The following is a 27614-nucleotide window of genomic DNA, read 5'->3' on the forward strand; positions in this document are numbered from 1 at the left end:
TGTATGCCTGATGCAGTGTTAATAAACTTGTTTGTTTTTCTCTTGTTAATCTGTCTTTTTTCAGTTAAGGCCCAAGCCAATGAACCTAAAATGGGTAGAGGAAAAAGAATTTTCCCTCCCCTACATCACCATAGTATTTTTGGTATCTAGCACTGAAAACTATTTATTGATAAAATGAATGAACTGAACATTTTATTTTATGTAAGTCCAGTGGGTTTTTTTAAATAGATCTTTATTGGAGTATAACTGCTTCAGGATACTGTGTTAGTTTCTGTTGTACACCAAAGTGAATCAGCCATATGCATACACATGTCCCCATATCCCCTCCCTCTTGAGCCTCCCTCCCATCCTCCCTATCCCACCCCTCTAGGTGGACACAAGCACCGAGCTGATCTCCCTGTGCTATGCTGCTGCTTCCCACTAGCTAACTATTTTACATTCAGTGGTGTATATATGTCGATGCTACTCTCACTGTACCCCAGCTTCCCCCTCCCACCCCATGTCCTCAAGTCCATTCTCTATGTCTACATCTTTATTCCTGCCCTGCAGCTAGGTTCATCAGTATCATTTTTTTTTTTAGAGTCCATATATAGTTAGAATACAGTATTTGTTTTTCTCTTTCTTACTTACTTCACTCTGTCTGACAGACTCTAGGTCCATCCACCTCACTACAGATAACTCAATTTGGTTTCTTTTTATGGCTGAGTAATATTCCATTGTTTATATGTGCCACATCTTCTTTATCCATTCCTCTGTCGATGGACATTTAGGTTGGTTCCATGTCAAGGCCAGTGTTTTATTTGCTACAAATCTACTCAACAAACTTTCTTTTTTCTACTATATAACATTCACAGAGAAATGGTTCTTCTCTCTGTTCCTCTCTCTCTCACACACACACAGAGACCTGTGTAGTCTGTTTCACTATTTTCTCAATACAACCAATGTTTTATTAGGTTTGAGTAATTGTTCAAAGATTACATCATTGCAGTGAATTACATAATATGTTTCTGAAAGCAGCAAGCAGAAAAGATGATTAGTATATGTTGACGTAAAATCAAGTGATATGTAAGAGTGGTCCATATTTCAATGCCTACAGGTCGGTCACAAGCACAGAGTTCTCCAAGACAGGAACCAGCCTCAGGGCCTGCTCGTAATACTCCAGGGCTTCATTCATTTCTCCTTTTACTTTGTGGATGAACCCAAGGATGCACAAGCTTTCTATATCTGATGCATCTTTCTGAAGTTTCTTTAAAGCCAATTTCTTCAAAGAACTGATACTTTTATCCCTTCCTAATGATGCGTTTTCTATTTTTACTGCTTTTAAATAATGGCTGATTGCATCAACTTCAGATTTTTTTTGATATTCCAGAAATCGGCCATAGTGGAAATGTACCTGTTGCAGCATATGTTTGTTGAGTGCTTCCATGCATAACACCTTTTGATAAGCATCTTCAGCTTTTTTGTGGTCACCTGCTTCTGTGTACATTTCTGCCAGGTCTATGTAAGCAAACTCAAATGTGGGCTTTTGTTGCACAGCAAATTCAAAATGATGTATGGCTGATTGTATTATTCTGTTGATGTTTGCTTTATCCTGTCCTTTAGGCTGCCAGTTTGTAGCTTTCTTTATTTGGATGATTTGTGACTTGTAGCAAAGCCCCATCTGGTGATGCAGGAGGACAGAGGAGGGTGTTGCTTCCAAGGCCAGTTTTAAGAACCGAAGAGCTTCACCTAGAGAGCCTTTTCTTCGGTAAAAGGTGGCAATATATCGAAAGACATAGATCTTTGAAGACGCGTTGGTCAGTGCTTCTTTAATGTATTTTTCTCCTTCAGCTTCTTGTCCTACAGCTTGAAGCTTCAGGGCAAGGAGAACCTTAATATATGCATCTTTTGGATTTAGCCTGATAGCCTGTTTTAGGGTATTCAGACAAAATGCCCCAGGACTTCGTTCTTCTTTGTGAAAGCTCTCCAGGCGATAGACGGTGATTGCATACCCAGTGCTGAATTCAGGGTTTTCAGGGTCCACGTCCAGAGCCTTTTCAAAGCAGACCTTGGCCCGTTCATAATTCTCTCCTCCACATTTCAGCAAGGCCCATCCTTCCTCACAGTCCATCTGAGGACACTCCATTCTGTAGCTGGAGGAATTTGCAAGCTTCCTGCAAGTGTTCTTCACCTTGTCCAGGTAAATCTGGGCTTCTGCATGTCGGCCCATGTGGTAATACAGCCAGGCATAGTTACCCCAGGTAACCAGACTTCTCACGTCTGATTGGTTGGCATGTTCTTGCTGGGTTAAGTCTTCAGCTTCTTTCAAACTCTTCAGGGCTTCCTCATTCTGGCCTCTCAGGTGTTTCACATAGGCCAGTAAGTTGTATATTCCTATGTTGTATTTGGTGTCTAGGAACTCAATCTGGTCCAAGACCCTGTTTTCTAAATCAGGTATTTCATCGTCTTTGATGGCCAACTCCCATGTAAAGTGACATCTCAACTGTTCCAGCTTATCCTTGATCTGATCTTCATCAGCATTATTACTTTAAAAACAAAAGCAGATTTTCTTTGTTAGGTGACAAAGAGCCAATAGAAATAAGCCAGACAAAACACCGCATATTTAGAGCTTAGCCTTGAAAAGGGCACGCCTGCTTTGATCTTCCTTTGAGTTCCTGTATTTCTAAGATCCATGTGGCCTTTGAATGCAGTTTGCTTGGCTTCATACACTGGCCCCAGCACTTTCTAGCCATGCAACCTCTCTGTGCTTCAGAGTCTCCTTTGTAAAGTGGGGAAAATAATAGACTTATCACACTGGATTTGGTGAGAAATAATAAGCCTATCTATGGAAAACACTTAGAGCATACATATTTCATGCTACGTAAGAGTTTCCTAGGAGATTTGTTCAAGATGGTGGAGTAGAAGGACGTGCGCTCACTCCCTCTTGTGAGAGCACTGGAATCACAACTAACTGCTGAACAATCATCGACAGGAAGACACTGGAACTCACCAAAAAAGATAGCCCACATCCAAAGACAAAGGAGAAGCCACAGTGAGACGGTAGGAGGGCCACAATCACAATAAAATAAAGTCCCATAACCGCTGGGTGGGTGACTCAGAATCTGGAGAACAATTATACCACAGAAGTCCACCCACTGGAGTGTAGGTTCTGAGCCCCACGTCAGGCCTCCCAACCTGGGGGTCCGACAAGGGAGGAGGAATTCCTAGAGAATCAGACTTTGAAAGCTAGCAGGATTTGACTGCAGGACTTTGACAAGACTGGGGGAAACAGAGACTCCCCTCTTGGAGGGCACACACAAAGTAGTGTGCACATCGGGACCCAGGGGAAGGAGCGGTGACCCCATAGGAGATGAAACCAGACCTACCTGCTAGTGTTGTAGGGTCTCCTGCAGAGCCCAGGGGCAGCTGTGGCTCACTGCGGGGACAAGGACACTGGCAGTAGAAGTTCTGGGAAGTACTCCTTGGTGTGAGCCCTCCCAGAGTCTGCCATTAGCCCCACCAAAGAGCCTGTAGGCTCCAGTGCTGGGTCACCTCAGGCCAAACAACCAACAGGGAGGGAACTCAGCCCCACCCATTAGCAGACAGGTAGATTAAAGTTTTACTGAGCTCTGCCCACCAGAGCAACAGTCAGCTCTACTCACCACCAGTCCCTCCCATCAGGAAACTTGCACAAGCCTCTTAGCCTCATCCACCAGAGGGCAGACAGCAGAAGCAAGAAGAACTACAGTCCAGCAGCCTGTGGAAGGAAAACCACATTCACAGAAAGATACACAAAATGAAAGGCAGAGGACTATGTACCAGATGAAGGAACAAGATAAAATCCCAGAAAAATAACTAAATGAAGAGGAGATAGGCAACCTTCCAGAAAAAGAATTCAGAATAATGATAGTGAAGGTGATCCAGGACCTTGGAAAAAGAATGGAGGCAAAGGTCGAGAAGATGCAAGAAATGTTTAACAAAGACCTAGAGAAATTAAAGAACCAACCACTAGAAGAATTAAAGAACAAACAAACAGAGATGAACAATACAATAACTGAAATGAAAACTACACTAGAAGGAATCAGTAGCAGAATAACTGAGGCAGAAGAACGGATAAGTGACCTGGAAGACAGAATGGTGGAATTCACTGCTGTGGAACAGAATAAAGAAAAAAGGATGAAAAGAAATGAAGACAGCCTAAGAGCCGTCTGGGACAACATTAAATGCACCAACATTCACATTATAGGGGTCGCAGAAGGAGAAGAGAGAGAGACAGGACCCAAGAAAATAGTTGAAGAGATTATAGTCAAAAACTTCCCTAACATGGGAAAGGAAATAACCACCCAAGTCCAGGAAGTGCAGAGAGTCCCAGGCAGGATAAACCCAAGGAGAAACACGCCGAGACACATAGTAATCAAATTGACAAATATTAAAGGCAAAGAAAAATTATTGAAAGCAACGAGGGAAGAACGACAAATAGCATACAAGGGAACTCCTATAAGGTTAACAGCTGATTTCTCAGCAGAAATTCTACAGGCCAGAAGGGAGTGGCACAGTATGTTTAAAGTGATGAAAGGGAAGAACCTACAACCAAGATTACTCTACCCGGAAAGGATCTCATTCAGATTTGACAGAAAAATCAATAGCTTTACAGACAAGCAAAACCTAAGAGAATTCAGCACCACCAAACCAGCTCTACAACAAATACTAAAGGAACTTCTCTAAATGGGAAACACAAGAGGAGAAAAGGACCTACAAAAACAAACCCAAAACAATTAAGAAAACGGTAATAGGAACATATATATCGAAAATTACCTTAAATGTGAACAGATTAAATGCTCCAACCAAAAGACACAGGCTTGTGGAATGGATACAAAAACAAAACTCATATATGTGCTGTGTACAAGAGACCCACTTCAGACCTACAGACACATACAGACTGAGAGTGAGAGGATGGAAAAAGTTATTCCATGCAAATGGAAATCAAAAGAAAGCTGGGGTAGCAATACTCATATCAGATAAAATAGACTTTAAAATAAAGAATGTTACAAGAGACAAGGAAGGACACTACATAATGATCAAGGGATCAATCCGAGAGGAAGATATAACTATCAAGATCAATAAAATAAAGATCAATAAAACTAAAAGCTGGTTCTCTGAGAAGATAAACAAAATTGATAAACCATTAGCCAGACTCACCAAGTAAAAGAGGGAGAGGACTCACATCAATAAAATTAGAAACGAAAAAGGAGAAGTTACAACAGACACTGCAGAAATACAAAGCATCCTAAGAGACTACTACAAGCAACTCTGTGCCAATAAAATGGACAACCTGGAAGAAATGGACAAATTCTTAGAGGGGTATAACCTTCCAAGACTGAACCAGGAAGAAATAGAAAATACGAACAGACCAATCACAAGTAATGAAATGGAAACTGTGATTAAAAATATTCCAACAAACAAAAGTCCAGGACCAGATGGCTTCACAGGTGAATTCTATCAAACATTTAGAGAAGAGCTAACACCCATCCTTCTCAAACTCTTCCAAAAATTTGCCGAGGAAGGAACACTCCCAAACTCATTCTATGAGGCCCCCATCACCGTGATTACAAAACCACACAAAGATACTACAAAAAAAAGAAAATTACAGGCCAATATCACTGATGAATATAGATGTAAAAATCATCAACCTGATACTAGCAAACAGAATCCAACAGCACATTAAAAGGATCATACACTGTGATCAAGTGGGATTTATCCCAGGGATGCAAGGATTCTTCAATATATGCAAATCAATCAATGTGATACACCATATTAACAAACTGAAGAAGAAAAACCATATCATCATCTCAATAGATGCAGAAAAACCTTTTGACAAAATTCAACTCGCATTTATGATAAAAACTCTCCAGAAAGTGGGCATAGAGGGAACCTACCTCAACGTGATAAAGGCCATATATGACAGACCCACAGCAAACATCATTCTCAATGGTGAAAAACTGAAAGCATTTCCTCAAAGATCAGGATCAAGACAAAGATGTCCATTCTCACCACTGTTATTCAACACCCAAGACCCAAAATACTAGCCTTAATGGGTAAATCATTTATGTATCTAGTATAATGGTTAAAAGACAAAAGTTTAAAAAATAACTATAGCTACAGGAATTTGTTAATGTATACACAAGGTAAAAATATACAAATTGTGCCATCAAAAACATAACGTGGGAGGATGAGAGAGTTAAAAAGGTAGAGCTTTAGTATGTGTTTGAACTTAAGTTATCAGCTTAAAATAAACTATTATAAATATAAGATGTTTTATATAAGGCTCATGATAACCACAAAGCATAAATTTATGATAAATACACAAAAGATAAAGAGAAAGGAATCCAAGCATATCATTAGAGAAAGTCATCAAATCACAGCAGAAGAGATGGAGAGACGAAGGAAGGAAAAAAGTAACTGCAAAGTAACCAGAAAGCAATGAATAAAATGGTATAGTAAGTCCATAACTATCAATAATTACCTTAAATGTAAATGGACTAAATCCTCCAATCAAAAGACACAAAACGGTTGAATGGATAAAAAACAAGACCCAACTATATGCTACCTTCAGCTTTAAGGACACTCATAGACTGAAAGTGAAAAGATGGAAAAAGATATTCCATGCAAACGAAAAGAAAGCAGGCTTATATTGGACAAAATATATAATAAGAGACTATAATAAGAGATAAAGAAGACTATAATAAGACTATAATAAGAGATAAAGACAAAGACTATAATAAAAGATAAAGAAGGTCATTATATAATGATAAAAGGATCAATCCAACAAGAGAATATAATATCTGTAAATATTTATGTACCCTACATATGAGCACCTAAATATATAAAGCAAATATTAATAGTCCTGAAGGGAGAAATAGATAGTAATACAATAATAGTAGAGGACTTCAGTAACACATTTTCAACAATGGAGGGATCATCCAGATAGAAAATCAATAAGGAAACATTGGACTTAAATGACACATTAGGCCAGATTGACTTTATATGTATATCTATATAGATATATAGATATATGGATATATGGATACACACACACACACAAAGAACGTTCCATCCAACAGCAGAATGAATACATGTTCTTCGCAAGCACACATGGAACATTCTCCAGGATAGAGCATATGTTAGGCCACAAAAGAAGCCTTAATACAATTTAAGAAGATTGAAATCATATCAAGCATGTTTCTGACCAGTATTATTCAGCCATAAAAAAGAAGAAAATCCTGCCATTTGTGACAACATGGATGGAACTTGAGGGCATTATGCTAAGTGAAATGAGCCTGACAGAGAAAGACAAATACTGCATGGTATCACTTATATGTGGAATCTAAAAAAAAAATTCAAACTCATAGAAACAGAGTAGAAAAGTGGTTGCCAGGGGTGGGAGCAGGGAATAGAGAGAGGTTGGTAAATGAGTACAAATTTTCAGTTATAAGATGAATAAGGTTTGAGGAGCTAATGTAAAGCATGGTGACTACAGTTGATAGCACTGTGTTGTGTAATTGAAATCTGCTAAGAGGGTAGAACATAAATGGTCTCACCCCCCACACACAAAAAAACTACATGAGATGATGGGTATGTTAATTATCTAGATGGGGGACTCTTTTCACAAGGTATACATATATCAAATCGCTACAGTGCACACTTTCAATATCTTACAATTTTGTATGTCAATTATAAAATGAAGAAAAGAATTATCTTAGAAAATCTGTTCCCTTTTTCTTCTATATAGTTTAGGTACATGAAATACTTGGTCCCCCGCACGCCCTGCAGATTTTCATTACATATTTATTGTGAATTGACATGTTTACATGTCAGTTCTGTAATTGATACATTTACAACAATGTAAACATATTTGACTGAGTAGATCAAAATAAAACATTTGAAGCTAAAACTCCATTTGCCAAGCTTTCCTCACTTACTAATTTATCTCATGTGTTTTTCTTAGATAGCTGCACTCTTAAGTTTATTAGTTACATAAATTATTTCACCACCTTTCTGTTATTTAAATATATGCTAACACATTTTTACATGCTCTAAGACTTTTTTTTTAATATCTTTATGGAGTATAATCACTTTACAGTGTTGTGTTAGTTTCTGCTGTATAACAAAGCGAATACATGTGTATACAAAGTGTATATATGTATACATATATCCCCATATCTCCTCCCTCTTGGGTCTCCCTCCCCCGCTCCCTATCCCACCCCTCTAGGTGGTCACAAAGCACCGAGCTGATCTCCCTGTGCAATGCAGCTACTTCCCACTAGCTATCTGTTTTACATTTGGTAGTGTATATATGTCCATGCCACTCTCTCACTTCGTCCCAGCTTACCCTTCCCCCTCCCTGTGTCCTCAAGTCCATTCTCTATGTCTGCGTCTTTATTCCTATCCTGCCCTTAGTTTCATCAGAACCATTTTTTTTTAGATTCCATATATATGTGTTAGCATACAGTATTTGTTGTTCTCTTTCTGAATTACTTCACTCTGTATGACAGACTCTAGGTCCATCCACCTCACTACAAATAACTCAATTTCGTTTCTTTTTATGGCTGCGTAATATTGTATTGTATATTTGTGCCACATCTTCTTTATCCATTCATGTGTTGATTGACACTTAAGTTGCTTCCATGTCCTGTAAATAATGCTGCAATGAACATTGTGGTACATGACTCTTTTTTTTTTTTTTTTTTTTTTTGCGGTATGCGGGCCTCTCACTGTTGTGGCCTCTCCCGTTGCGGAGCACAGCTCCGGACGCACAGGCTCAGCAGCCATGGCTCACGGACCTAGCCACTCTGCGGCATGTGGGATCTTCCCAGACCTGGGCACGAACCCGTGTCCCCTGCATCGCAGGCGGACTCTCAACCACTGCGCCACCAGGGAAACCCCATGACTCTTTGAATTATGGTTTTCTCAGGGTATATGCCCAGTAGTGGGATTGCTGGGTCATATGGTGGTTGTATTTTTAGTTTTTTAAGGTATCTCATATGTTTTTGAAAGTTGCTTTAAATACTCTCTCTCTCTCTATATATATATATACAGATATACATACTCTATCTCTATATATACACATATAGTGTATAAAATTTAATAAATTGCTGAATAATAATTAAATTCAGATCTTTAAGGGAACAAGCAAGCAGGTAGGATGCTGGCTGAAGTAAAGAGAATGTCTAAGTTCAGGTGAAATGTGGAGAGTTGAGTGCCCTTCCTACCTGGAGATTTGGTATCTCATAGAAAGAATTGGGGAGGTAAGAGCCCTTTGCGCCCAGGAAGAGATTTCTCATGGCCTCAAGCTGCAGCTGTGACCAAAGCAGATAAAACCAGCATTGCTAGTCCTTAGGAAATATCCAGAATCAACCCATTTTACAGTCTTTCCTCCTTCTCCTTTCTGCTGACCCGCCTGGATGGTGGCATTGCCCACACACCCCATGGTAGTTGGCACATCTCCTTCCAGGACCTTGTCAAAGCCATGACTAGAGTACAGTCTTGAAAGAGGCCCTGTTTAAATGGTAAAAGTAGGAGTTTCAAGGGAAATCTCTGAGGCAGCTTGACCATGGACATTGTGGTGATGCTTCTGTGGAGCATATGACTCTGTGAAGGGCCAGGCAGACCTCATGCCCAGTTAGTTGTTCAAGACAGGGACAACCCAAGGAGCCCATCACTTCAAAAAGTGAGCCAAGGAACTCTCCAGAGCAGTGCTTCTCACACTTTAGTGTGCACAAGGACCAAATCACCTGAGGATCTTGTTAGAATGCTGATCTGGATTCAGTAGGTCTGGGATGCTGCCTTGGTAGCAACCTCCCAGGGGGTGTTAGATTTGAACCACACTGAGTAGCAATGTTCTGGGAAGACTTCACTTTGGGGCAGTGAATTCCGATCACCAGTTTCTTCTCCCTAAAACATCCCTTAAAGAGGCAAGCCTTGCTTTCTGTCAACATCCCACCCCTCCCACTCCCTACCCACTTTGGGCTTCCTCCACTCACATTTATACACGTACAATGCAGGAAGCATTTAGTGTGTGAATGAAGTACCTGCTGTCCCCTTTAAATACATATTTCTTTCCTAGGCCTTATTTCTGATCTGTTCAATCAGGATTTCCCAATGCAGGGCCCAGTAATTTGGTTCTAACAGAGCACTCGGGGCGGGTGTGGTACAGAGAATCTGCCACGCAGTTTGAGAGACTCTGTGACACTTACTCCCTGTTTATAGTTCACACGGGAAGTCTAGCAGGTCGGTAAGAAGATGGTTCGTGTAGACATATTCCCCAGTCCTGTCAGAGCACATTTCAAGGCAAAAGCGACTTCATTATGAAGTTTCATAGTTCTGAACTAATCCTTAGCACATTTGCTGAGAAGTAAGCATGCTTTTAAAATAACCACAGGAACCATAACAAAACACACAAAGCTCTGATTTTGTCCTTTCAAATATAAGAAACAAAAGGGGGACCGGGACCTGCAGCAACTTTCCTCCAGGCCCCAGCTCTCACTGACCAGATTTTGCCTGAAAGGATCTGAGCATACCCTCCTAGGCTCTCTCAACATCCCTTCCCAGCTGCCAGCTGCCAGCTCTGCTGGGAGCACATCCCTCAGCACCTGACTCTGTAAATCAGGCAGAGCCACAGAAATCAAAGTGCATGAATTGGTAAGATAGATTAGATAGATGATTAGTGAAATGCATATTCAATCTACTAGCAAAAACGGAATCAGCATAATTCAGGAAGTTGCTCTCAAGAACATGATTTGGGAGAGATTCTCAACTTCCTGTCAGAGAACCAGGGAATATTTACTTCATGATGGCCGTTTCCCTGCAATTCTGAAAAGCTGGGGTTCAGGCCGATTTTATTTTCTGCTGTGGGCTGCAAGCAAATGCAGAGGAGGTTTCCACTCAGGATGCTAGCTGTTAGGTCTGTGCTTTTATAAAATGGAAAAGGAAAACAAAACTGAGGCAACGCTATCAAGATTCCTGCTGAGGAGGAACTGAAACTGAACATGCAGAGCTGAGCTCAGTTCTCCACTGGGAGTACCATTCTACACAGACTCTGCAACTGTGCTTGAGAGTTAGAAAGAAGGCATTGTGGATGCCATACACATTATAAGCCCTCCTCCCAGAGATTCAGATGCAACCTAGGGGTGGGCTTGGGCTCCGGACTCTGCATTTTCACAAGCACCCTGGAAATTCTGTTGCAGAAGTCCCTGTATCATGTTTTTGAGAAGCATAGTCCTGGAGGTATTTTGTTTTGTTTTTTATTTTCTTTTGTTTTGTTTTGGCAGTACTGTATGCGGGGTCTTAGTTCCCCCACCAGGGGATTGGACTCATGCCCCCTGCAATGGAAGTGAAGAGTATTAACCACTGGACTGCTGGGGAAGTCCCTGGAGGTATTTTGAAAAGCAGTTTCCCATTTGTGGGAGATCATGTAATGTATCAAACAGTGAGTCAGACATCTAGAAGAAAGGAAAATAACCACAGAAAGCCTGGACTTCGGTTTTCTCTTTGACCAGCTCTGGGATATTTCTTGAATCACATCACAGCCTCATTTCCTCATTTCTAAAATGGCCTGGAATAAATTTCCGTTTTTCTTCCATCCAAATGATAGGAAACTGTGCCGTAGGGAGATCCACTTTTACCTTCATGTCAGGTGTGGCTCTGGGCACTCTAAGGACTGATCCTCCCTCTCCAAATAGGGACCCGAGGGTCCAGACCTCCCAGTCCCTGCCCATCCTCTCTAATGTGAGCATAATTAAAAGCATTAATACATTTCACCCGTTTGCCCTTTGTACCCAGAAGCAGCTCAGCCCTGGAGTTTGGCACCTTAGTAATGACCCTGCTCTGACACACTTTCTATATGACTTCTCGGCCAAGTAATTTGCCCCCTGAGGCCTGTTTTTCTCATCTAAAAAAATGAGGCTAATAAAAAATAATAGCGTTCCCTTCCTTGGGCTACTGGGAGGATGATAATAGATGATGCGTGTAGAGCCCTGGACAGAGTGCACTTCCAACTACAAGGAAACTGTTACTGCCATGATCACTTGCATATCAGTGTTATAATTTTAAGTGAATTCTGGGTGTGCAAAGGGGCCAACAAGGTTCCTCAGTGGATGGGGCAGAGGAGGGCACTCATTAGCCAGCCAGCAGGTATGAGGTGTTTCCCCAGGTGGCTTCCCCGTTTGGAAATTTTTAGCACAGCTGAGAAGGAACAGCCTAACTTGCCCCTGTTCCTACAGCCTCTGAGAACAGGGCACCTTGATGTGGGCCTCCGTCCAGCATAGTCCAGAGAGCCTCCCTCAGACTTCCTCAGGTCCGTGGCTCTGGACACACCCAAGCACAGATCACTGCCAAACTTCTTAGGCAGACTGGCTACCGAGGCACTGGGTAGGGCTAGGTTTCTCTGGTCAACTCATTCATGTAGTTATGATTCACATCACTCATGACTTGAAGCCCATCACATAGGGGAAGTGACCTGAGGCGTTTAGCAGTGAATTCCTCTTATCCACCCCGTCCCCAGACACAAGCCTGCAGAGCATTTGGGAGCCCTGGGATCGCCCTGTCCTCATTCCCGGAATGGTCACTAGGATGCTCCCTCCCCAGCCAGTCAACCCCTCAATCCCTTCCCATAGGTGTCTGATGGGAAAGTTTTCCTTTTCTCTCAGCTGTATTTTTCCTGAGGCTCTAACTGATGTTAGAACTCAAGCAGGTCTATATGCATCTTTGAAAATCAAGTTTACTAGGATTGTACTTTACATATAATAAAATGAACCCATTTAAAGTGTAGTTTGATGAATTTTGACAAATGTATATACCCATGTAACCACCACCACTATCTCCCTGTAGACTCTTTGCATCATCCCCTGTGTACTCTCCTGGTCAAGCCCAGTCTCACCCTCTACCATCCCCGGGCAACCATTGCTCTGCTTTCCTTCATTAGAAATTAGATCAGTATTAGGAAAGAGATTAGGTCATTATGTTTTGAAGAGAAATTATTTTCTGCTGCTCACAAGTTCTCATTACAGGGATAAAAAATAAACTCTCAGCTTCCAGTTTGTTTTCATATAAGAAATGGAAAAAATGTCCATCTGTAAGGATTGTTTTTTCCACTTCCCACCTTGAAGTGATCCAACTTTCAGGGCAAAATTCCCAACATGGGTTGCCTTTTTACTACCAATTTCATCTTTCATAACATCTGCTGAAAAGAAATGTTTCCTTTTAAAATGACAAGAAGAAACCCTCTTAGTTCTTTCAAAGAAAACAACAGAAAAAGCCTCAAAAGAGTAATTTGCTTAGATCTGACTTTGAACCAGCAAACTTCGTACCTGATTGGATCTAACCACTCCTGCCAAGCCTCCCTCACATCCAGCTCCTGGCTCCCAGCTCCACCCGTGAAGCTTAGGGAGTCTGAGTGCACACACCAGAAAAAGTCACAGAAATAAAAAGTACCCCTATTGGTAAAGGCATGTTTAGTCCACAAGCAACAGGACAACTCTGGAACTTGCCTGCACCCAAGAAGCTAAGCTTACAATTTGGTTTCAAGATCGAGGGTGCTTGCAAGGTATCTCACTGACCTCATGATGGTGATCTGTTCTCTGCTGTTCTGAAAAGCTGGTGTCCAAGCTGATTTGCCCTTCAGAAGTCTTTCACGTCTACCTCAAGGTAAGTACTGAAGGAGCTATAAAAGAGGGACGTGGGGTGGGGAGAATGCATCAGCTGATGCTTTCTTCCAGTCTCTGAGTGACTGCCTTTATGAAAGGGAAGAGGATTTGGAAAGTGAAACTGATTTCAAATCAAGAGGAGGAAAAGGAAACTTAAGGGTTTCTGTCATGATTCAGTGGAAGTAAATCATTTAAAAATCATGACTGGGGACTTCCCTGGCCATCCAGTGGTTAAGACTCTGTGCTTCCACTGCAGGGGGCGTGGGTTCCATCCCTGGTGGGGGAACTAGGATCCCACAGGCCTCGGGGCGCAGCAAAAAAAAAAAACCAAAAAACAAAAAACCCCGGGCTCCCAGGAATCTGACCCTAACTCTAGGGTGGGTCCCAGGAAATTGCATTTTTAATGAAGTCTGTAGGAGATTCTGATGTAGGGGTTTCTGGGAGCACATATTGTGAAAGACTGCTCCAGAAATATGTTGTGAAAAGTAACTTCGTCAAGTCAATTTACTTGTGGGAGACAATTTGCACCTTGAGACCTGGATTTAATTCTGTGTGTTATTTACTAGCTCTGGGATTATCCATGAGTCAAATCACTGAGCCTGATTTTTTTTTGCCCCCATGCTAAATATAAGAAGCCAAGCCCTGGAGTAAACCCTGAGCACTTTCAATCTCTGAGGTCTAAGGCAAGCAAGCTGCCTAGCTGATAAATTTACATATTTATGCTTTAAGCTCTGAAGGAGTGATAATACCCTGAGAGATTTTTTTTTAAATAAAATTTTCTATGATGTAAATATCCGTGAAAATATAGGGAATATAGTTCTCATGGCTGATTTGAAGATGAAAGACTTGTCAATTGCGTAGGAGAAAGGCTCCCTCCATTCTGAAGCTGCAGAAGGTGAGAGAGATGCTTGTGTAACAAAACGGACACCTGTTTGTTTTTTCCCACCAATGGGAGTATCATAAGATACTTCAAGTTCAGAGACTGTGTTATGTCCAACCAGAGTAACCTGCAACTGGGAAAGTCTGTAATTCTGTTGGTTGTCTGACTTAACAATTTGTTATCCTGGTAGTGATAAAGTGACATCCCTTTATATCTTTTATAGTGTCACCCAGGTAAGAGGGGCCCCTGCTTTTGGCCCTGTGCTTTAGAGGGCCCACATACCACAGACACACAAAATGTAAATTTGTTAAGGAACACAGGGCATCTCTGTTACTGAGAATCCGGTGCTTAATCCTGGCATAGTGAGACTTGCAACCTTAAACGTCCCACATACCACAGACACACAAAATGTAAAATTTTTAAGGAACACATGGCATCTCTGTTACTGAGAAACTGGTGCTTAATCCTGGCATAGCGAGACTTGAAACCTTAAACATCCAGCCCAGGGAAAATGTGTCTCTATCTCTTGCCTTCTTTGCTCAAAGAGAAAGGAAATTGTGTCATGAAAATTTCTGTGTTGTGAGGGTGCTGATTTTAGGGATAGACACTACTTTGAAGTGCAGAAATGATCGGAAGTGGTTAGATCAGAGAAAAGGCAAATTTACTGAACTGGCCAAAGCCTTCCTCTCAGCCTGAATGCAATAGATCTTACATTATGAAGTTATTTTCCAGTACAGTTGCACCAGCTGCCCATTTCTTGCTGCTTTTCTTGTTCTAATTCCTGGCTTATGCAGCGCTCATGAATTAGCATGGTATTTGCAACAGCTGCATATGGTAGTTGAATAACATTCTATGTGTTAAGAAATTCATAGTGTGCTTAAATTTGTACACACGTACATTTAGACTTACACAGTGAGTCACATTTTCTTCTGCTTTTAAACTCTTCCTTTGTGCCAATTTGCTGATGAATGGTTCCTGAGAATGGGTATTTAAAACTAAAACAAGTGGGACCAGATTTTCCTACCCACACCCTACTCAGAAAATAGAATATAGAATTTCTCCAACATGTCTCTTGAGTGCAAAAGTAATGATGGTACTTAAAATGTTAGTAAGAAGAAGGGCACAACACAGTGCCAACAAACTTAGAGGTTAAAAATAGAAGGTGATGAAAGGAAAGCTTGCTTTCTTTATATACATTTATAACAAGAGTACTCATTCTTTTTTTAAATAGCCATATTGAAATATAATCCACATACCGTACAATTCACCCATTGAAACTATACAATTCAATAGTTTCAGCATTTCACAGAGCTGTGCAACCATCACCACAGTCAATTTTAGAATATTCTCATTTCCCCCAAAAAGAAGCCCTACCCCCCTTTGCTGTCACCTCCAGTCCTCCCATCCCTCCCAGGCCTAGGCAACCACTAATCTACTTTCTGTCTCTTATAGATTCGCCTACTTTGGACATTTCGTATAAATAGAATCATACAATATGTGACCTTTTGTGACTGGCTTCTTTCATTTAGCATAATATTTTCAAATTTCATCTATGTTGTAGCATGTATCAGTAAGTACTTTATTTTTATTGCTGAATAATATCCCACTGTATGGAGATACTTTATTTAATACATCAGTTCATCAGTTGATGGATCCGCCTGTTGGCTGTTGTGAATACTCCTATAAACATTCATGTACAAATTTATGTGAATGTGCGTTTCCATTTCTCGTGGGTATATACCTAGGAATAAAATGGCTGGGTCATGTGGTAATTCTGTGTTTAACCATTTGAGGAACTGCCAAACTGTTTTTCCAAAGGCACTTTACCATTTTTACAGAAAAGATTTTAGTCAGTTTCCCTCTTTGTGGCCTCCCAAGAAGGCATAGATTACCAGTAATGAGGCAACTCTGCTGTAAATCATAAGGAATTTTTGTTATTAGTCAAATCAAGTTACCTCCTTCCGCAAAAGAGACGATGGGGGAAATGGTGGAGGAAGAGAGGAAACAGGAGTGCGTGGTCTCTAGTTGGAGCCCACATTTTCCACATTGGCCTCCAGGGTTGACGCTGCACATGCTAGGGATCCTATCTGTGATTATCTTCAGGATTCTCACACTTCCATGCTTCCAGTCGCCCTGGACACACATTGTGCAAGTCAGCTGACATGAAGTGGAAAGAAAGATGAAAGTTGTGTGGAAAAGGGGGCTGGGGGCAGAGGCTGATGAATCTTTTGCTGAGCACTCTGAGGCTGAGGAATAATTAGTATCATTTAGAACCCAGGCAGGATGAGAGAAATTCTCCTCACTCCTTCATGGGCATCAACACACTTGAGAACGTCTTTGGCAGGGATATCAGTACTCTCCAGGTGACAATCAAATACAGAGAATGACGAGCTGTATTGAAGCAGGTTTGTGGGCAGAGGACATTGTGGGTGCTGGAGCCATGCAAGAGGCAGATGTTATCAGGTAAGTCTGACAGACTTGTTCATCCACACTTAGGAGACACCTGTTGGGGGCTTGTTATCTATCTGGTGAGTACCTGAGGGGAGGGAAATGCACGGAGAGATATGGTTAAGCGCCAGGGAATTACAAGTCATTCCATTTAATGTGGCTCCATTTGTTATTTCTGGATAGTGAGATTTCAGGAAACAAGAGCTACATACATAATTGTTTTGATTGTTTTCCAATCATTTCTCTTAGCTTTAAGTCCTCGAATAAATATTAAGTGTAATATGACATACATCTCTTCCCTACCCTTTCTACCTTTTTTCCTTTTGGGCTCCTGTTCCAGCAAGGGTTTTGGTGGCATGACGTGCAAGGACAAGATCACATGCACCTGGGGTACCTTCTTTAGCACTCTGCAGTCGCCAATGGTCCTCTCTCAAGGTCAGCATGCCTGCCCATCTTACCCTCCACTCAGAACGCTCGCAGTTTTTCTCCCCAGGCACCAGATCCGATAATAAGTTACTCAGGCCAAGTGAGCTAAATCTTCCCCTGCAATGGACACTTGCCCAATTCAGTGCAATAGAATAAGTTTACCTTTGCGGCTGGTGTGAATTGTATTTTCCACCAGAGGCCTCTTGAGAAACAAGAGAGACTTCTCGGCTTCCTGTCTCTCTCTGTTCTTTACTTAACAGAAAAAATTCTCCTATGTTTGTTTAGATTGCCTGCAGGATGCGGCCTAAAACAGAATTGGAGAAACTCCACGTTTCTCGTAGTGGACATCAGAAGAGGAGAGAGAATGTGGGTGGAAGCACAAGATGTTGACAAGATCTAGCAGAGAGAAGGGCCGCAGCCCCCCTGCTTCCCTGTGGGGGCAGGGTGTTTATGTACATAGGGTGCGTGGTGGTGGTGTCAGGGTGTAAGCTGAAGCCCTGGACTCTTAAAGCTGTAGAGGAAATGGTTGTTCTATTCAGTGGTCATGAAGTTAGACCAGTCTGTGTCATATGGAGCCAATTCATGCTCAGTGTAACATTGTATTTATCAGTAGTTGAGTCTTGAAGATTTAAGGTACAGTAAAATTTCAGAAAAACCAGAACACGCCTTTATGTTCCATCACACCTAAGTTATTTATTAATTAAATCGATGACTCTTTCAGGCATCCACACTGTGTATACCGATCTCAAGTGCACACCATGCTATTTTTAAAACAAAAAATATTCACTATATTGTGCATTAAACCTCCAGGTCTTATTTATCTACCAGTTGGAAGTTTATACCCTTAAACTACATCTCTCCTATTCCCCCCCACACCCCAGCCCCTGATAACCACCATTTAAATTTAAATTAATTCCAACAGGCAATCATTTTGCAACCCAGAGGGTGACTGGTGGTCTCATGCTGGGTCAGCTAACTGTTTTGATTCACACCAACCTTGATGTCTGTTCCTGGCCATTCAATATTTACCTAGAAAATCCCAATTGCTCCAGGCATACCATGACTTTTGTGGTTTCCCTCAAGATTTTCAGGGTTAAATGAAGTTTTATATCACCTAATATACAATATTTCTAATGGGGGAAAGAAACCTCCATTATTATTTCCTAAGACCTTTCACTAGGTCCTTAACCACCCAATAATTCCTCTGTCCAGCCGCTTTCCTATCATCTTGAACCTGGGCTCATCAAAGCATTTCTGAATAAAGCAAGTCTTCATGTTATCAAGAAATTTTCCCCATAGTGGCTAAGAAAATGAAAATTTCTCCATATGTTTATAATCTACGATGACAAACCAGCATTGTTCCCTCCTTCTCTTTTGCCTATCTTTCCCCATTCCTACTGGTAAGACATTTTTCCATATAAGTTTTATAGAAAAGTATTATTTTGGTTTCTAGCATATTGTACAGAATCTACTTTTTAATCCTTCACATGGTGTGTTATGATTACAGGGGGGGCAGAAAGGAGGTGAAATCTCCCCACATGCCTCCTGAAACTCTTGTATTGTGGTTGCCGGACCCCATTTCTTTTAGATATGTTCCTTCTAGATTTGACCTGTTCTCTGCTCTCTTCTTCTAAAAACTCTCTTCCCCCTTCAGTTAATGGGACAGTTGAACTCATGTTGTTTGTAGAGTTGGTAGAGACAATCCTAGATGGAGGCTTTTCTGAGGAGGAGGGGGAAAAAGGCAGAAGGGAGAGAGGAGAGCACCCAGCCCTCTCTAGGCTTTGGTCCCCCAGCCTTTGGATGGACACAACACATTAGTGTCTATGCAGGGTGTCAGGGAGGGGAAATTTCACCTTACCCTTTGGGGTTCCTCTGGCTGATCTAATAATTAAATTGACACAAGACAAATCAACAAGAGAAAATCTAAGTTAATTTCATACATATGGAGGTCTCATAGATACAGCCTAAGAAGTGACCAAAGCAAGCAGCTTTTATACCTTTTAGGCAAAGAAATAATAAATTTGTGAGGAATTGACAAGGCAAAGAAACTTGGGCTTGGGTACGAATTAGTGGAGAATGTAAGCAGACCTGGTTTACATAGCCTTCTCAGCCCTCAATTCCCTATCTCCGGCGACAAGGATGTCTTACTACCTCCTGCTACAGTGAGGGTACCTTTCACATGGGAGATTTATTTCCTGCTTTCAGAGGAGGGTCAGAGTGTTCTTCTTGCACTGGCTGTTTTCTCAAGCAACAAATTCAAAATAATCAATATGCCACTGGCATATTTTGGGACAGCCTGCATTGAACTGTATCACAGGGCCAATCTGTACAGGTTCTAAAATGACTCCATGGATGGAAAAACACTGCTAAAAAGAACCACAGTGTTACAGGTGCTTTATAGAAACATAGAAACAAACCCAAGACATCACCCCACAGAGGGAATGTCACAGTGCCAACTGCTCCCAAGGGGTCAATTGGGAAATAGGCCCTTTACTGAGCCCCAGGACCTGCCTGCCCCAATCTAGTCCCCCTCCCAGAACTCTCTGAGCAATTCAAGTGTTAACACTTGCCCAGCAGAGTTTCTCCTTAACCCTGATCCAGTGCTGTGGCCAGGGTCTAAGTCCATGCCTATGCCATACCAGTTGTTAAATATTTTGAATACCAACTTGGTGGAAGGGTTTCAGCTCCCTTCCAGCAGTAGCCCTATGGGTACCACATTCCGATTCTTATTCCTCGCTTAAAGATGCTAAAGGGATGAGGTTTCCAGAGTCCAAAACCCTCTGAGAGTTTTTCTCTGCTGGCTGCATTTCTCCATTCAGTTCTTGAAGAAACACCAAGAGATGCAAAGCCTTAGGATCTGCTCCGTTGTTTGAGAGGTTGATTTTGGCAAATTTTTGCAGTCTGTTTTACATTTTTTCTCTCTCCTTTGACTCCTGGTTTATTTTCACACCTGTCATAAAATGGTGGATGGCCTTGTCTTCACACTTCATTTGATACAGCTGAAAGTTGCAATATCGCAGATGGAGCACTTGTTTGGCTACAGGAGGAAGCTCTTTGCTGAATTCTTTTTGAAAGTAATACTCTGCGTCTTCATACCGACATGCTTGTGAAGAGAGACAGGCGATACAGGAGCAGATATGGAAGAAATTTCCATTGCTCTCATCAGCTCTCTTTAAATGATCTAGAGCGTGTCGTATTCCTGTAACTTCTCTCTTTTCCCACCCATTTTCTGTATTTGAAGGACTTTGGCCCTATAGTAGCACCCAATGTGGCAATGCAGGTAGGTGTTGTTTGGCATGCATTTTAGAGCCTTTCTCGGGAGTTCTATAGCTTGGTCCAGGTCACCTTTTCTTCCATACAGCTTTGCTGCCCCACGAAGCACATCTGTTGCCAATGGGGCTTTCTCCAAAGCTTCTTTGACTGACCTCTCTCCTTCACCTTCTTTATTAATCTTTTGAAGTCTCAGGGCCAAGAGGACTTTGACATACTGGTTGTCAGGATTCAGCTGAATGGCTTGCCTCAAAGGGTCAACGGGATTCTGAGACGGTGGCCAGTTATCCAGACGGTAGCTCGCGATGGCCAGTCCAGAGGAGAATTCTGGGTCTTGGGTTTCTTTTCCAGAGCCTTCTCAAAACACACCTTGGCCCTTTCATTTTGGTTTCCTCCACACCTTAACCGTGTCCACCCTTCCTCACAATGCATCTCAGGACGCTCAATTCTGTAGGGGCTGGAATACTTCTGGCATACTTGTTTCACCTAGTCTACATAAACCTGAGCTTCTGAGAATCTTCCCAGGTGGTAGTAGACCCAGGCATAGTTTCCCCAGGTGACCAGGCTTCTGATCTCTGCCTGGTCAGCGTGCTCTCGCTGGATGAACTCTTCAGCCTGCCGTAAGCATCCCAGGGCTGCCTCGTGCTGGCCTCTGCAGTGTTTTATGTAGGCCAATATGTTGCACATTGTGGCTTGGAATTCGCTGTTCTGAAACTCAGTCAGGTTACACACTCTGTCTTCAAAATCATCCAAGGAATTTTCTCCCTCTACCAAGTTCCAGGTGAAATGGCATTTTAGTTGCCGTAGGCTGCTGTCCAAGGAGTTCTTTGTGGTCTCACTGTGGGGGGGAAATACAGAAAGATGAACACTCTGAGACATAGCACAGATTCACCAGACAAGAAATGGGGAGCATGACAAAGAGCATTCTCCTCCTAAAGGGTGTCAACCCCAGTCAAAAAAGAATATCCTATTGGGAGACTGGGATTGACACATATACACTATTGATACTATGTATAAAATAGACAACTGATGGGAACATACTGTATAGCACAGGGAACTCTACATAATGCACTGTGGTAACCAAAATGGGAGGGAAGTCCAAAAGGGAGGGCATATCTGTATGTGTCTGGCTGATTCATTTTGTTGTGCAGTAGAGGCTAACACAACATCGTAAAGCAACCATACTGCAATAAAAATTAATTTAAAAAAAATTTTTTTAAGTAATATCCTTTCCGGGCTTCCCTGGTGGCGCAGTGGTTGAGAGTCCGCCTGCCGATGCAGGGGACACGCGTTCGTGCCCCGGTCCGGGAGGCTCCCACATACTGCGGAGCGGCTTGGCCCGTGAGCCATAGCCGCTGAGCCTGCGATTCCGGAGCCTGTGCTCCGCAAAGGGAGAGGCCACAACAGTGAGAGGCCCGCCTACCGGAAAAAAAAAAAAAAAGTGATGAAGGAAATGCTCTTTTGCAATCAGTTGAGAAAACAAGAAGTGAGGAGACAGTTCTTCTGAGAAGTTTCGCTGTAAAAGCAGGAACTTGGGTGGCTATAGCTGGAGATGGCTGAGGGGAGATTATTTTTGAAAGTGGGTGATATTAATGAATGTTTATGTGCTGATGAGAGTGATGCAGTAGGGATGGAAAAACTGTGATACCAAAGAGCTGACAATTGCTGGAGAGAAGTCTTTAAGGAGGTGAAATGGGATGTGAACTAGAACAAAATTATGATGCTGAACCGTTTTTTTTTTAAAACACTAGGGATAATTCATCCAAACTGTGGAAGGGAAGGCAGGCTGAAGGCACAGATTTAGGCAGGTAGAAGATTTGGTAGTGACACGTGAGGGTGGTTCTCTAAGTTTGCTTCTTGGGGAAGGTATACACCAAAATGTTAGCAGTACTTTTTATCTTTATTTATTTCTCTGTGTTTCCTTCTCCTCTACCTCTAAGTTTTTGCTTCTGAGCATGCATTTCTGTAAACCAAGAAATGTAGGCATTATGACTCCATGGAGTCAGGACTCGATAGTTTCCACTTGCCCCTTCAGATCCACTCTGCATCCTTCCCCACCAGACTGTCACCGTCAGAGAGGGAGCTCCATGGTCTCTGGCTTCCCAGTGGGTTTGGCCAAAGGGAGACACAAGAGCTCAGAGGGAGGGAGTGGTATCCTCGTCGCTTCTGGGGCTTCCACCCTGCTGAACGTTCCTCTGCTGAAGCCCACAGGTGCTGTCAGTTGGCCTTCTGTTTACACTTCTTTTTTCAGGTTCCTATAACTTCTCCTTTCTCTTGGGGCTTGGGGCCCTAGTGTGTTATTAGCCCCAGGGTATTATATCACCTCTTCTTATCTCTGAACCCAAACCACTTCTTATTCAACTTTCTTTAATTACTCAGCTTGAGTTCAACATCAGTTTCCTGCTAGGAACCTGATTTACACAGAAAAAGAAAGGAAACCTTAAAAACCAGGACTCAGGACCTGAGAACTAATTGGCAGATGAAATTAACACATTCTTTTTGTGACCTTGTGTAAGTTGTTTAGCCTTTCTGAGCTTAGATTTCTTATATCTTTTGTGAGGATTAAATGAGATACATATAAAGTGCCTGTAACATTGCCTGGCACATGGAAAGCATCTGAAAATGTTATTTGTTAGTACTGTTATCATTATGGGCAACAACAAGCTACATTAATCAAGTGAAGCCATTCACAGGGATCATCTTACTTGATATTCACAACAGCCCCAGGAGGTAGGTGGTCAATAACCCCATTTTCAGAGGAGGAACTGAAAGAGCTAGTTTCTTACACAGTATCACACAGCAAATACATTGCCATTTCAGTCAACCAAATGTGTGTGTGTGTGTGTGTGTGTGTGTGTGTGTGTTTACAGGAAAAGAAACGTCATTGTTGAGCAATGCATTCTTGATTTCTGGGATGATGACAGAAGTCATAGCACCAGAAGCCTCTGCTAATAATAGCAGCAGCACCAAAAAAACGAAACCATTCTTCATCTCTGTGGGTTCTGAGAGGAAGAAAACTCCAAGAAAGTCGATCCTCAGGGAAGTCACCTCCCTTCCATCCGACATAGAAATGACAGTTCTTGCTGGGAGCCCCAGTCCCCATCCTTACCCATAGTCTCTTGTCACGGTCCAAGGATCAGGGGAAATTTTCTTCATCTTGCCAGATATCAGTAGCATAAAAAGTATTGTTGTTTGAGTCAATGAATACAAGATCCAGGATGCTAAGGGAGAGACATCAGTCAAAAATGATTTTTTTTACAAATCCCTTTATTTCCTAATTAAGATACTATGAAGACATGATCTGCCCTGGTTAGCTGTCCAACACAGAGGTCTCTCATTTTAACTTGTGGGCTGCTTTTGGGGACCGAGCAGAGCAGAGACTTGAGCATCCCCCCTTTTAAGAGGACCCACACCAAAGGCTGCCTGGAATCAGGCACTGTGCACATATCCTATGTCCATGGATATGGTCCTTTCCCTCAAGGTCATATGTCTCCTTCTCTAATTATCCCCAGATGACTGACAATGACGCCGTCCATATTTGTCTCTCATTTTCATTTGGGTTTCCATTCTCTCTTCTCTAACAAAGACAATTCAAAGCAACAAGTGTGCAAATATTCTTACAGCAGAATGCAAGACCAGAGGCAATCCTTTGCTCTATTTTAGATTCTTGTTATTGTTTAATTAAATTATGTCTCATAGGAAGCATTGAAACATTTCAAATAATCAAAAAATACACCAGAGGGTCTCTGTACTTTTGTCCAGGGGTCCCTGGCACACCATCAGCAGTTTCTACCATCTGGTGAGTCTCAAGGATCCCAGGAATGGTAATCACAGCTATAATAATGTTCTCTAGCAGAGATTGCTAATATTTTTAAAGGCCCAGGTAGTAACTATTTTCAGCATTGTGGGCAACACAGTCTCTGTCTCAACTCCTTAACTCTGCTGTTACAGTACAAAAGCAGTCATAGACAATACATGTTCCAGTAAGACATATTTATGAAAGCAACTGGCAGACTGTACTATAGTCCACGAGCTATAGGGTGGTAGTCCTTGCTCTATGGCCCAATACATTCTTCATATTCACAGTGCATCTTGAGGAAATGGCACATAGTGTTATTTACTCTACCTCCTTTTACTTCAAATTTCTGTTATTTAAAAAATTTTTTATTATTATTATTTTTTGGTATTTTTTGGCTGCGCTGCACGACATACAGGATGGTTCCCTGACCAGGGCTCGAACCTGAGCCTCTGCAGAGAAAGTGCCACATCCTAACCACTAGGCCACCAGGGCACTCCCAAATTGCTGTAATTACAACAAATGACCTACAGGAATATCTCATTGAACATCCCAAACATACCATCTCCATCTATACATTGGTTAAATCTTTTGACTAAGTGATCAATAAAGTCCTGACAATTGTGGCCTGATCTTCTCCTTAGCAGCCTCCTCGCTGCTCCCCACTTTACAATATTTTTCCTAGCAGACTTCTTTCCTGGCTGTCAAAAATGTGATTTGATTGATACTTAGGTAAATTGGGGCAGACGTGGTTTCTTAAACAGGAAACAAAAAGCATTAACCATGGAAGAAGTCTTGGTGACAAAACACTTGCTAGGGTTTACTAAAATATACAGAGTGCTGTGAAGATTTAAATGAAGAAGTGATCACATAAAATTCTCTGAAGCATAAATGGTTAGAAGACTTTGCTGCAGAAGCAGCTCTTGGATACTCGCTTGAAGGATGCTGGAATGTTATTGAGGTGGGAGCACTGCTGGAGACCTCCAAAGACTTACAAAGTAATACAAGAACAGTGAAGGCTTTGTTGGGCACCAGAGAGCATTCCATTTGATGGCATGTCGTTGTTTAGAGCTAGAGAGAAAAGTTGGAGGCAAATGTGGGAAGCCTTGAATCATCCATCAAAGGCATTATAAGAGGATTGTCCTCTCTAGAATGGGTATTATGGTTAAGCCAAGATGAGCAGAAAGTTTCTTCTTGAGTATCAGCTCCCATGAATTGGTAGCTGATGTCTCCTGTGGTCACTGGAAGGAGTAGTGGTGTATTGATACATACATACATATATATATATAGATATAGATATATATATAATAACAGCACGATTCCAGTGGTATATTTCTAGCATGACACAATAACCCAGCCAGATGTTTTCCTTTCCCCAGATTTCCGGGTATAGCTGACTCACCCCTGTCAATTCACCACAAACTGTAGATGTCCAAATGCCTGAAGTCCAAAGCTCCAGATTTCTGCAGCTTCACGTGGGTTTCTGTGCTCATGGCCTCCTGAGTTCCCTCTCCCCAGACTCCATGTTTATGGTGTTTGTTTTGACCTAGATGTGAAATTAACACCTCCGCACAGCACCCCTAAAATACCCATTCACACAGTGCAACAAACGATTTTGCATTTGTTGCCAAAAAAGAGCCAGGTCATCCAGCTTCCTCCCAGATCTGAATCCCTTTTGTCAGAGGACACCCAGTCCCCACACCCCATCTCTCTCCTTCCTGTATCCAGGGACAAGATGTCCTCCCGCTCTGAACCCAGAAAATAAACCAGTTTATTTTTCTCAAAAAAAGAAAAAGAAAAAGAATACATGAAGAAAGGAAATAGAACCCCCCACACACAAAAGGAATTGAGATGCCACTTGCTACTTTAAAAAGGAAAAGTCAACTCATTCCACACTAAAATGCTAGTGGACTCCCAGTGTTCTAAGACTGTGGATAAATTTTCTTTGTGGTTTTCTGTATTTTCGTAATTTTCTGAGTAGTCCTTTTCAAGAACTACAAAAGAAAAATGGTGTTTTTCAAGCACTCACTTCTGAAAGGGTTGTGGAAACCTTTGTGGGGAAAGAAGATGGACAGGCCACCACCGCCCAGCTCACAAGGGGCCAGTGAGTTGGCCAAGCCCGCCCCCTAGTGGGCAAATCTGACAGCGCCCTCCACTCCTCCAGGGTCCGTTAAAATTGTCCTTGCAGAAAAAGCTCCTTGACATCCGTCTTGACAATGATATTTTTGGATATGACACCAGAAGCACAAGCACTAAAAGAAAAAGTAAACAAATGAGACTACATCAGGACATGAACACTACATGACACTGTCCTTCTGTTGCTTTCTTTTCTCTTTTCTAATTTCAGTGTGTTCACTCTCCTGAAACACTCCTAAGGGTGAAGGCAGTGTGTGGATCCCTGCAGATTTCCCCACTCTGCCTAACACAGCGCCTTGCCCATGGTAACCACAGTACTTGATTGAAAAGCAGAACACTTCACCACAATTAAAGGTGACCCAGTGGGAGTCCCTGATCCCCAGGATTCCTAGCTGCTCTTCTGGGAGAAGCTGCTGGGTGAGTGGAGGCCTGAGTGGAGATGCTGAGATGCTGCCAGATACTGGACACCTCCTGACTGACAGGCCTGAGATGGCTGAGAGAGACTGAGGGGAGAGAGGAGGGCCATACGACCACAAGTTTATGATGCAAATAGGATATGATAGCCTTAATAGGTTCTAATCGTGGAGATTTTGTCATTTGTTTGTTATCCACATCTATGCAAAGTAAATTCTTTTTATTGATCAATTTCACTAAATTATAACAAGTCTTACAAGTTCTTTTCATTGGCTTTGTAAAATAAGCTTGTTTTCAATGAGTTCCAGCAATGACAGGCTGTCAATAAATGTAACTGGATTCATACCCCTCCTGTCACCGGTGATTCCCAGGTCATTCCAGCCTGGAGTCAAAGCCGGCACCTCCATGAGAGAAACAGAAGAGAGAAGTAAAACCCTGTTTCTCTGGCTCCATTTCCTCCCACAAGAGCAGAATCCAGCCCTGCCCTAGTCTACCCCCCCACTCCCAAATATGTCTGGGAGCTCCATGGAATCTCCATGGGCCTTCTCCTCCCTGCTTCCCATGC

General features: G+C 42.1%; 2 protein-coding genes and 1 long non-coding RNA gene across 4 annotated transcripts in view; 1 reads left to right on the forward strand and 2 right to left on the reverse strand.

Moving 5' to 3' along the window:
- LOC308625616 (interferon-induced protein with tetratricopeptide repeats 1-like) lies at nucleotides 1–13672 on the reverse strand. Its single transcript, XM_081250041.1, has 2 exons — nucleotides 13593–13672; nucleotides 1–2525 (listed from the first exon to the last, which is right to left on the reverse strand). The coding sequence occupies exons 1-2, from the start codon at nucleotides 13595–13597 to the stop codon at nucleotides 1091–1093; spliced, it is 1440 nt and encodes a 479-aa protein (XP_081106167.1). The 5' UTR covers nucleotides 13598–13672; the 3' UTR covers nucleotides 1–1090.
- The window catches only part of LOC308625643, a 23181-nt gene continuing 8491 nt past the window's right edge, over nucleotides 12925–27614 (forward strand). Inside the window, exons 1-3 of one of the 2 annotated variants that reach the window (XR_014017129.1) lie at nucleotides 12925–13680; nucleotides 17348–17442; nucleotides 26847–27191. This is a non-coding gene — a long non-coding RNA (uncharacterized lncRNA). Of the gene's footprint in view, nucleotides 13681–17347; nucleotides 17443–26846; nucleotides 27192–27614 lie in introns of those variants that run through there. The other variant, XR_014017128.1, reaches the window with a different exon arrangement.
- Nucleotides 19985–21689, reverse strand: LOC308616782 (interferon-induced protein with tetratricopeptide repeats 2-like). The gene is given in 5 exon segments (XM_081233171.1): nucleotides 19985–20339; nucleotides 20343–20629; nucleotides 20632–21036; nucleotides 21039–21189; nucleotides 21193–21689. Coding segments are annotated over 5 exon segments (1413 nt in total). The 5' UTR covers nucleotides 21583–21689; the 3' UTR covers nucleotides 19985–20159.

The sequence above is a fragment of the Mesoplodon bidens genome (genome assembly GCF_964165515.1).
Source record: "Mesoplodon bidens genome assembly, chromosome: 1".
NCBI classification, from domain to species: Eukaryota; Metazoa; Chordata; class Mammalia; order Artiodactyla; family Ziphiidae; genus Mesoplodon; species Mesoplodon bidens.